Raw genomic sequence first — 12,020 nt, 5'->3', positions numbered from 1 at the left:
TGGCGTTGACACCGCTTAAGCGATTATAGCCGAGTTAACAACAGCGCGCCAGTCGTTTCTTCTTTTCGCCACGGGGTGCCAATTGGATATTCCAAGCGAAGCCAGGTCCTTCTCCACTTGGTCCTTCCAACGGAGTGGAGGTCTTCCTCTTCCTCTGCTGCCCCGACGGGTACTGCGTCGAATACTTTCAGAGCTGGAGTGTTTTCGTCCATCCGGACAACATGACCTAGCCAGCGTAGCCGCTGTCTTTTAATTCGCTGAACTATGTCAATGTCGTCGTTTATCTCGTACAGCTCATCGTTCCATCGAATGCGATATTCGCCGTGGCCAACGCGCAAAGGACCATAAATCTTTCGCAGAACATTTCTCTCGAAAACTCGTAACATCGACTCATCGGTTGCTGTCATCGTCCAAGCCTCTGCACCATATAGCAGGACGGGAATAATGAGTGACTTATAGAGTTTGGTTTTGTTCGTCGAGAGAGGACTTTACTTTTCAATTGCCGTTTTTTGCTGCACAGAGACGGTTGCGACTCTTGGCTGCAACAAGAGAGTGATCCGAGTCGATGTTAGGACACTGAAGACGTGTCTTCCGTCTATCACAACATGATCGATCTGGTTGGTGGCTTTTCGATCCGGAGACTGCCAGGTAGCTTGATGTATCTTCTTATGCTGAAATCTAGTACCACAGATAACCATATTTCGGGCCCCGACGAAGTCAATCAGCCTCAACACATTTGGGAATGTTTTGTCGTGGAGGCTGAATTTACCGACCGTATTGCCAAATATACCTTCTTTGCCCACGCTGGCGTTAAAGTCGCCAAGCACGATTTTGACATCGTGGCGGGGGCAGCTCTCATAAGTGCGTTCCAAGCGCTCATAGAAGGCATTTTCGGTTACATCGTCCTTCTCTTCCGTCGGGGCGTGGGCGCAAATCAGCGATATGTTGAAGAACCTCGCTTTGATGCGGATTGTGGCTAGACGTTCATTCACCGGAGTGAATGATAGTACTCGGCGACGGAGTCTCTCTCCCACCACGAATCCAACACCAAACTTGCGCTCCTTTATATGGCCAATGTAGTAAATGTCACAAGGACCTACTCGTCTCTGGCCTTGTCCCGTCTATCGCATTTCTTGGACGGCGGTTATGTCAACCTTTATTTTCGCGAGGACATCAACCAGCTGGGCAGCGGCACCTTCCCAATTAAGGGTCCGGACATTGCATGCCCTGATATCATAGTCCTTATTTCGTTTGCCATGGTCGTCATCAAAAGGGGGGTTTCTCTTCCGAGGCTTGTTGTTCCTTTTCATTGGGGGTGTTTTTTTACGTGGCGAGTCCCAAACCCAGCGCACAACCCTATGCAGGGGATGTTTCGCTTTCTCACTTTAGCTCGCCTGCGAATGTCTGTTCTTAGGCTACCCAGAGGATACTTAGTCAAAGACCGGAAGTTGTGAGCTGCTTGAGCCATGTGTAAAATAATCGTTTCTGGCCACTCCCAAGTGAATGGCGATCAGAGAACTTTCCTCACTTGCGTGAACTTCTACGCATGACTCCATCCTCCCATCATTCTGCAACACTTAAAAGACCAGTAGACTAATTTTTTCATAGAAATGTTACATTTACCCCCGAGGACATAGAAAGAACTGGACAAAGCAACTTAGAAAAATTAGCTGAGAAAGAAAGAAAGCATATCGAATACCATAATAAAAATAAGAAGGAATTAAAATCATATCAACCAGGACAAATAATATTTGTTAAGAAAAATAGGAGATTAGGAACTAAGTTAAATAAACCATAAGATAGAAATAGTACCGTGTTAACTGAAAAAGGACAAATAATTCACAAAGGTAGAATACGTAACTAAATATGTACGACATTTTTTTTTCAGAATATTACTACCGCTATGCCTGGCGGAAGTACAGATCCTCGACTACTCAAACTCACAATTAATAACAATAGAAAAGGGAACGGCTAGACAACAAACAGAAACATTTAGAATAATACATGAAATTGACATAGAAAAATATACGGACACACTTGACCACATAGAAGCGACTATCAAAACTGAAACTATCCGCAAAAACCCTAATTACCCCTTCATATCCCACTTGATAACACATAAGAGCCCAACTTAACAATCTCAAAGTAGAACAAAAAATAAAGCGATCAGTAAATTTCCTGGGTAGCGCATGGAAATGGATTGCAGGAAGTCCAGACCATGAAGACTAAGAAATAATTTCAAATAAAATGAATAATGTCTTACAAAATAACAATAATCAGGTATTAATTAACAAACTTACAATTGGCAAAATTAGAGAAATAACAAATATTACAAATAATATAATTAAAACCATGAAAAATGGAAAAAGTTTAGAAATTGAATCATTTTTACAGCTAAAATATAAATTAGATATAATTACCGAAGAAATTTTAAATATTGCATACGCAATACATTGGGCAAAAGCCAACATAATAAATTCTTTTATTCTATCAATTGAAGAAATAAATATTGTGAAAGAAGTAATAGACAATGACAATATTCCATATGTAAATTTAGACGAACCACTCGAATTTTCCGAAATAAAAATTGCAACTAATGGCAAAATTATAATTTATATTGTTAGCCTCCTAACCATAGATAACCAAAATTGTAAAACATTAGATATTAGGGCAGTAAAAAATAACGGGAGGATCAATAAGATAAATTTTAATACAATTTTAAACTGCGAAAAGGGAATTTATGGAATAGAAAATTATTGTAAGAAATACAATTCCCTACAAATATGCTTAAGCAATAATGTAGTAGATTTAAGTAATGATACTTGTATAAATAATCTTTTAAAAAGTCGTTTGCCAAACTGCACGGAGGTCAACAACCAGCATATCCCAACTATAGAGGAAATGGGACCTGGAATTTTACTTTTAAATAAATACAACTGATTTTAATAAACAAAATGATTTCTAAACGGGACAAGAAAGAACAGCAAGTAAACCACTACCAGCCATCCTACAACCATCATCCGCACCACTCAATGTTGAAGAATTCCCCTCGCTGGAGATGCTGAAAAAGTTTAACTTCAACAATACAAAGGAAGTAAGTCTGTTAGAAGCAGCAAACAGAGTCAAATACGGAACCAGCATCACTCTAATCGTCATTTTAATAATCATCGCCTTAATTTTCGAGAAGAATCTTCTGATGAAACAAAAAGAAGATGAACCCAATAAACTGTCACAACCGGCAATATAAGGACTCAACCAAATTTTCAATATAGCTAAAGATTCAAACGAGGACTAGTTAGCACCCCATACATTCAAAATGTATCATATGATGCATTAATATAATATGATACAAAGGAATATAATATGACACCACTAAATCGCTGAGAGTGCGACACGTGTAGTGGCAACCTGTGGGAAGCACAGCGTCAGCAAACTCCGTACCCGTTGCAGCGGCAAACATAGGTCTAGAGTTAAGTATAATTAATTGTAAATTTTAGTTCTTAGGCGGAAATCTATAAAGGAGCATAGCTCCCGGAAAACATTTTTTTTATTAAAACTAACTAAACATTTTTTAACTTGTATAGTATCAGTGGACCAAAACCAAAAAAAAAAAAAAAAAAAACAACAAACAAGAAAAAACGTTAACTTCCGGTCCACCGAAACTAATATACCCTTCACAGGTGTATTTTTTTTAGTAACTATGTGTCCAGTTTGTATGGAATCTATATGCTATAGTAATTCGATTTGAAGAATTTTTTCCGAGATTATGTTATTACCCTAAGCAGTAATGCATGTCAAATTTCGTGAAGATACCACGTCAAATGCGAAATTTTTTTATACAAGTTCTTAATTCCGATCGTTCGGTTTGTATGGCAGCTATATGCTATAGTGAGCCGATCTGAACAATTTCTATCGATATTACATTATTTCCACAAACAATAACTCATACCAAATTTCGTGAAGATATGTATATCGATAAATGAGGAAGTTTCCCATGCGAGCACTAGATTCCGATCATTCAGTTTGTATAGCAGCTATATGCTATAGTAAGCCGATCTGAACAATTTCTTCGTACGTTCGCACAGGTTATTTTCTAAGATAATATTATTAATCTTAGAAAATAACCTGTGCCAACTTTTGTGAAGATACATTGTCGAAGATGAAAGTTTTCATTGCAAGAACTTGATTCAGATCGTTCAGTTTGTATGGCAATTAGATGTTATAGTGGTCCGATATCGGCAGTTCTGACAAATGAGCAGCTTCTTGAAGAGAAAATGACGTTTGCAAAATTTCAAAACGATATCTTAAAAACTGAGGGACTAGTTCGTATATATACAGACAGACATACAGACAGACGGACATGGCTAAATCGACTCTGCTCAACATACTGATCATTTATATATATACTTTATAGCGTCTCCGACGTCTCCTTCTGGTTGTTACAAACTTCGTGACAAACTTAATATACCCTGTTCAGGATATAAAAACAGGAAAACAGAAAACAAGGTTTTATATCGGTAGAAGTGAGGAGCCAAAATCGTGGTGCGCAAGTTGAAGCACATATGCAATATAGGCATAGTTAGTGTAATGAAGTGTTGAGACATATAACCCAAAAACAAGAAAACCAAAAGCCCAATTGAGACAAAACGAGGAACTAGGGAAACATAACAACAATACCAGCAGCAAAAGGGCTGCGGAAAACGAAAACAGGCACAAGCACAGGCACAAGCAAATTCAGGCACATGCACTCATACGAACATTTTCCCCAGAAGCCCCTGGCGGGAATCAAAGTGAGTCGTATCGTTTCAATATTTATATTTTATATACATATATGTATGGTATAAAATCACAAAATTAAACTTGTTGTTCTGACCAAAATTCCGGTCGAAAAAGAGAAAAAAAAAACCGTTGCCAACCTGTTTTCGGTTTTCGATTTTTTTCCGGTAAAACCTGCAAACAAAGCAGGGGTCGAATCGTTACATCCGTGCACGGATCGGCAAACATAGGAAGGAAAATTACGTGATACGTCAATCGTATGCGGTGATTGGCATTATGACATACGATAGCAAACGGATCGTAATGTATTTCCAATCCACAATAATTTTTAAATTCCACATAGCTTTGGATCGTATTTTTAGGTCACAATAGATGCGGAACTGTCAAAACTGTTGCGAAATTTTCAATAAACTAACAGCTCTATTCTCATACCCTCACAAAAGTCACCAACCTCACTACAGTGATGTTTCTCACTATAGTGAGGGTTACCTTATTCTGGCGAAAATTCAAAAGCTCAAATGCTCACTATTATCACAAATATCTGTGACGTGTGAAAGCAGCCATCATAATAGAAAACATCTGTGTTTGTTGTTTTAAATCAATATTTTACATTTTTTAAAAAATTGAGAATTTTGTTATTGAATGATTATATCCGTTTTATGGCCTTTATCAAGGATCAAGCAGATGGTGTAACAGAATGAGTGCGGTTTAAATGCGTATTTTGAAAATACACGAATACCGATTGTCGAAACGGTAGGACAAAGCAAACGTGAAATCTTTGGACGAACTGCTTGCATCCACCATTTATGTGATATTATGAAAAATGAATAGAAAAAAACATAAAAATAACTTAAGTAAAATAAAAGACGAACTGTAACTTTGTTTGATTTATCTTTTAGTTCAATATTTAACTAAAAAACATTGTTTTAAATTATATTTTTTCACAAATAACTTGTTAAAAATGCTTTTCCACAGAGTATTCCATACCCAAGTTTTACATTGGTAAAAAACAGCGAAACGCGAAACAAAAAAGCAGATGGTGACTTGGAATAGGGGGCGAGTGATTTAGAACTGAATCATCTGTCCCTTCCTCTTTTTGTCACCTCCCAACTCGAAATGTTTGCAACGCTTCAGTGGTGTCTGCTTGCGGTACTTGCATTCGGTGCACTCCATACGCAACACAATCTTTTTGGTGGTCTTAGCCTGAAATTCGAAAATAAATAATTATAAGTAAAAGGTATAAATACCCTAAAAAATATATATACAATTGTACAAATGTATAATTTTGTATGAATGTTTCAACTGAGCAAATGACAGTAGCGTACAATTGCAGTTTGTAAAGTTTTCAGCATTCAACAATAATATTGCATAGATCTATCCTACCAAAGAGCCTTATAGTATCTTTTTTCGATTCAACGGCAATTTAGTTATACAAATATGCAAATAAATATCTAGCAGCATATCGCTTGCATATTCGTACCTTCTTTCTGAAGATAGGCTTGGTTTGACCACCGAAACCTTGTTGTTTTCTGTCGTAACGACGTCTGCCCTGAGCACCTTTACGCTTCTTCGACTTCTTGTATTGTGCCACCTTGTGTGGCTTGTGGCACTTGCACTTCTTGCAAAAGGTGCGTCGCTGTTTCGGCACAGTCACCTAAAATTCAAGTAAAATTTTATTATTAACACACTTCAACACAATTCCAATAAGCATCATTTAAATGCGAAATTCCAAACTAACGTAGCATCTAATGTTGCAGCTGCTCCTGAGTTGTCCTTTCCGTTATTCTTCGCCTAGGAATATATGAAATTATTGTATATATATTATTTAAAATTTGCAAAATAACTTACATATGCTGATTATCCATTGTTGTGTACTTTTTTGTTTGCTTAGCTGTTTGACAGCTAAAAGCTTTTTACCTCAAGTGGTGACTTTTTTAAGCTTTTTTCTTATGAGGTTTGAGCAAGAAGAGCCTCACAAAATATGCCTCACAAGAAATCTCTCAAATTTTTCCTCTCAACTCAGTTGAGAGGTTTTTTCAGAATAGGGCTGTAACAAAAACCGTGCGATTCTGTACTGTGATACAGTCTCAAGTCTCTAAATTTGAGATTTTGAGTTAGAGACAATTTTTGAGACTTGAGACGATTTTGCTATTCTGTAAGTGACAGTCACAAAATCTATTACATTTCATTATTCAGAGATGTTTTTAAACTTGAATGAAAATAAATATGTCGATAACAAATATTAAATTTTCTATAACATAGTCAAAAAACATATTTATCAATATAAATAAAAATATATGTTGAATTTGTTTCATAATATTTACGAAATTTATGTAAAATTGATTTATTTTTAACCTTTTCCAAAATCTATTACATTTCATTATTCAGAGATGTTTTTAAACTTGAATGAAAATAAATATGTCGATAACAAATATTAAATTTTCTATAACATAGTCAAAAAACATATTTATCAATATAAATAAAAATATATGTTGAATTTGTTTCATAATATTTACGAAATTTATGTAAAATTGATTTATTTTTAACCGTTTCGTGTTTGAGTTGCTCACAAAATATAAAAAAACGACAATCGATTAATTTCTATGATAATCTCTATTGAGTATATTCAAAATGGCAGACAAGAGTTCTTTTTGGTTTTGTGACCTGCTAACTACCAGGTCTCAAATTTGAGGCAATATTTTGAGACTAACGCTAGAGACTGTTTAGTGAATAGTAACTAGTCACAAATTGAGATTTTACCTCAAAATGTCTCAAATAGATACTAGAGACTGGTTACAGAATCCCGCTATAAATATCAAAATGAATCCAACTTTATTTTTTTATTTGAGCTCTAGTGAAAGTGATGGGCATAAAAAGATAGTGCGGAGATAGCTAGGAGTACGTAGCAATAGCGTAGGTATAAAAAAAATTATGAATCCTCATTAATCAAATTTTCTTTGTAGATGTATCGTTGAACAAAGCATTGAAATCTTAAAAAGACGGTGGAGTATTTGAGGATATGGCAAGAGAAGAAGGTATCACCCTACAAAAGTGGAAGATTTGCTAACGTTTGTGAGGCATTACATAACATCTGCATAAAATTTACAATTAGTTACGACCCTCTAAAATTGCGATTCTTATCACACACAAGAAATGAACAACGGGGTAGCGAACCGCTTCACCGCAGTCGACCAAATAAATAATTTTAATTCAAAAATGTATATATCCTTAATCTTGTAAATAATTTTATTTTTATTGTCAACTAAAATACAAAAATTTTGTTCACATAAATTTTTTTTTTAATTTTTAAGAGATATTCCATTCATTGGTTTCTTGTTTATGTTCTTTATTCCTAAAAATTATAAAAAACTCAAAATTTAAAAAAATTTTGCACACATTTCCATAAATTTGTCTATTACGATTGGTAGTTTGCGTTCGAACGACGATTCGAACGAACGGATATACTCGTTCACGTATGTCATCATGCCAGGTTACGATGTAAGCGTTACGATCACGTATATTATAATACGAAATACAGACTTTTACGTGACGAGTGATACGTTCACGGATGTAACGATTCGACCCCAGTTTGGTACTGTATATAGCGGATTATTGATTACCGGTAAATGCTTACCGTTGTGTTATAACACAAAAACTATCCCTAAAACAATTAAAAATTCAAGTGTTTACTTGCAAGAATTTCCAGCAATATCCCTTATACTTAATCAGGTATAACCAGGATTGCTTAAAATAAGCTAAGGCAATCGTAAGAAAAAAATGATAATAATATAAGCATATGTTAAACTCACATCTTTTATATTGTACATACATACATATATATATGTACATACGCATATACATATGTACATATCTAAAATTTAAAGACCATTAAATTCTCTTTTCGCTGCTCCTTCTCACTGCGAACATATATATGTACATTAGAGTGGGTCAATTTTTTTCTTGGCAAAGCGGTTATCAAAATCGTGAGCTACGATGAATTCTAAGAAAATTTTATTAAGAAACCATGAGTCTAAAATGAAAATCGAGCTTCCGGTTTTTAGCGAGAAAATTTTGTATATTGTATTTTGTAAAAAAAAATCCAATTCCTATCCACTGTCGATTGTTTGCTTGTTTTGTAGCTATCGAAGCTAATTTGCTCAAATTTGGTATGTGCTGTTGTATTTAAGCAGAAAACTCGACAGTACAGAAATTTTTTATAGGGGGCATGGCACTGCCCACTTATGAGTTCATATGTATATCTCTGGAACCACCCCACCGATTTCGTTCAAATTTGGTATACATATTACACAATGCCTACTTAAGAGATATCTGAAAAATGATCGAAATCGGATAATAACCACGCCCACCTCCCATATAACGGTAATTTTTGAAAAGACTAAAGATCGGAAATTTTAATAACTGTTGAAGGGAAACATCTTGAGTTTGGTATTCGGTGTTGTATTGCAGCCAGAAATCGGACTATATGAAAATTTTGGCATGTCACCGCCCACTTTTGAGTGCATATGTAAATCTCTGGAACTACTTTATCGATTTCGTCTCAATTTGGTACACATTTTAAATTGTACCTAGTTAGGTGAGATTATGAAAATGATTAAAATTGGGCAAAAACTACGGCCACCTCCCATATAACAGTATTTTTCTGTATGCTCACTGCTTTATGTTTTCGACTCTAGTAGTTGTTACTGTTTTCCTTTTCATTTATTAAAAAAAAAAATCAAATCTTTCCAATTTCTGTTACACTATAAATTGTTTGTTTGACTTGCACTTGTTTTTTTTTTAAATTTAATTTGTTTGCTATGATTTTATCAACTTCTCAGAGAAAGCAAAGCAACGCTGATGAATTACTAATAAAACAATTGTTTCCGAAAACATCGTTTTAAATTATTTTGATACAATATTACAGTTAGAAGTTTTTACTCAAGGAAGAAGTGTGTGCTTCTGATTTTCGCGATGCTAACAATTTAAAGCAAAACTTAAGCTTCTTTTAATTATGGAGTCATCTCCTATATCAATTAGTTCTTGTGCTAATGATATTACATTATCAAATATCTCGGAATCAAAGTTGGTGCATATGCCAGATCCAAATTTTAGTGCTTTTGGTTTGCCAAGTGATTTACACGAACTAAACTTGCGAACTTGCCGCGATGTTTTAAAATATTTTTTTTTTTTTGAGTGAACGGTCTAAAAATAGAAATGTTTTCGTACGCATCTTTTACTCCACAAGTGGCGGATAAATTGATTGAAATTTGGAGCAAATTGAATATTGGCATAATGACGAAGAAAACCATAATAAACAAGCTGAAAACCTTGCCTATTTTAAAGAAACAAAAGGCACGTCTACATCTAAAAAATACACCGCATTTATCAAGACTATAACAACTTATTCTATATTGGAAAATGCAAGTGCAATTTACAAAGAAATTGTTGCTCATGTAGTTAGATGCCTGATTATTTAGACGAATTTTTGACTGATCAGCATTCCGCGAGGAAACTGACAATTCCAGCGGTCCTGGCGGATGTTGTCAATTTGGATTTGGCTCCAACAGCTACTGAATATTCATCATACCGGCCTGACTCATCAGATATGGACGTTGATGAAGACTCGAGTTCAAAACACCAAATGCAGAAAGGCCATTTGTTATTAAGCGCGGCCCGTATACGAAAAGGCTTGATACCCCCAATTATGCTATGATGTGCGACAGATTTGGTGTGTCAGACAGAGTTGCTGCGTGTTTGGCTACGGCACTTTTTAAAGATATAGATTTCAAAGACGACAATGGGGAACTTATTATTGTGGACAAATGTAAAGTAGCGCGAGAAAAGAAAAAAATCAGGGATTCTGTGCGTCAAAAACAATGCAGGGATTCCAGCGTGCTGGCATTCTCATTTGATGGCAGAAATGATGAATCATTGACAATGGAGAAGGTTAGTCATAAGCTTCACCCAAAACTGGTTAAAGAATCTCACCTAAAGAGAACCTAAAATCGAACTCTTGGGTCATTTAACACTCAATGCTGAGGACGCTGGTACAAAACAAAAGCTGCTACTCGTATACACGTATGACTTCTTTGTTAAAAAGAACTTAGCTCTTTTCGATCTGGTTGGTATTTGCTGCGACGGTGAAGTCAGCAATACTGGCATGGAAAACGGCATATTACGATGGTTTGAAGTACTGTTAGACAGACCATTGCACTGGTTTGTTTGCTTGTTACATTTTAATGAGTTACCTTTTCGCCACTTATTTTGCGCGCTAGAAAAATCAACTACAAGTGGACCGCGAACTGAAAGTGGAGCTCTGACAAAATTAATGGAAACCTGTGAACAGATTCAGGTAAGCAATGAATTAGTACTTTAATAAAGATCCCTATTTTTGGTTCTAAATAAGTAACTTGTTGTTTTTGTAGGTTGTACCCGACTTTCAGCGTATTTTGCTGGGGAATATGCCTCCTTCCTTGTCGTTAGAACAGGAAAAAACTCTTTAAACGGACGTTAAGTACTTGTATCGGATAGCCAACGCGATTCATAACGGTTCCTGTCCAGGCAACGTGAAACCTGGACCCATCGTTCACTCTCGTTGGTTAACCAAAGCTAGTAGACTTCTGCGATTATACATAACAACAAATTCCCCATCCGAAAATTTAAGAATTTTAGCAACGTTTGTCATGAAAGTTTACGTACCTATGTACTTTAATGTTAAGTATTACAACTCGGTAATATAAGGCAGTTCACTCTTATGTAAATACATTTGTTCAACGCAATATTTACCACAAAATCTGCGCGAAATTGTAAATAATGTTGTTCAAAATAACTCATATTTTGCACATTCAGAAAATGTTCTGCTAACAATGATTTTTGATGCCAGAAAGGAAGTGCGCCAGAGGGCTATAAAAAAAATTTTGTACTATCGTGAAAAACTTTACGACCCAACAAAATTAAGAGCTTACAAAAAACCAACTATAAATTTTGACTGCACTGATTATGTTGAGATGATAAACTTAGATAACAATAGCATTTTGTTGGAGCCGCCCTTCACTGCAAACATACCCTATGACCATTTGCTCCAATACATAGAATGTGACAATCCTCCACTTCCGGATCCACAAATTCCTCCACATATTCAAGGAACCGAGCACTTTGTGCAACTGTTGACTAGCGTTTCACGTCGAACTAAAGAAAAAAATTGCGATGGTGTTATGGCAGTCACGGTTGCAAGTCGAAACGCA

The 12,020-nt window shown here is 35.7% G+C and overlaps 1 protein-coding gene across 1 annotated transcript; it reads right to left on the bottom strand.

The window, feature by feature from the left end:
* Positions 1-5,650: 5,650 nt before the first annotated feature.
* LOC120780708 (60S ribosomal protein L44-like) lies at positions 5,651-6,487 on the bottom strand. The gene is made up of 3 exons (XM_040112968.1): positions 6,473-6,487; positions 6,257-6,430; positions 5,651-5,979 (listed from the first exon to the last, which is right to left on the bottom strand). Exons 1-3 carry the CDS (start codon positions 6,485-6,487, stop codon positions 5,842-5,844), a joined length of 327 nt encoding a protein of 108 aa, XP_039968902.1. The 3' UTR covers positions 5,651-5,841.
* Between the last annotated feature and the right edge of the window lie 5,533 nt (positions 6,488-12,020).

The sequence above is a fragment of the Bactrocera tryoni genome, unplaced genomic scaffold (genome assembly GCF_016617805.1).
Source record: "Bactrocera tryoni isolate S06 unplaced genomic scaffold, CSIRO_BtryS06_freeze2 scaffold_25, whole genome shotgun sequence".
In the NCBI taxonomy this organism is placed as follows: domain Eukaryota; kingdom Metazoa; phylum Arthropoda; class Insecta; order Diptera; family Tephritidae; genus Bactrocera; species Bactrocera tryoni.
Note: the sequence above shows the minus strand (reverse complement) of the source record. Positions and strands in the feature narration are given on the sequence as shown.

Coding starts and splice junctions, on each gene's coding strand:
- LOC120780708 (XM_040112968.1), bottom strand. Junction 5,980..6,256: donor AGCCTATCTTCAGAAAGAAG/GTACGAATATGC, acceptor TTCGAATTTCAG/GCTAAGACCACCAAAAAGAT.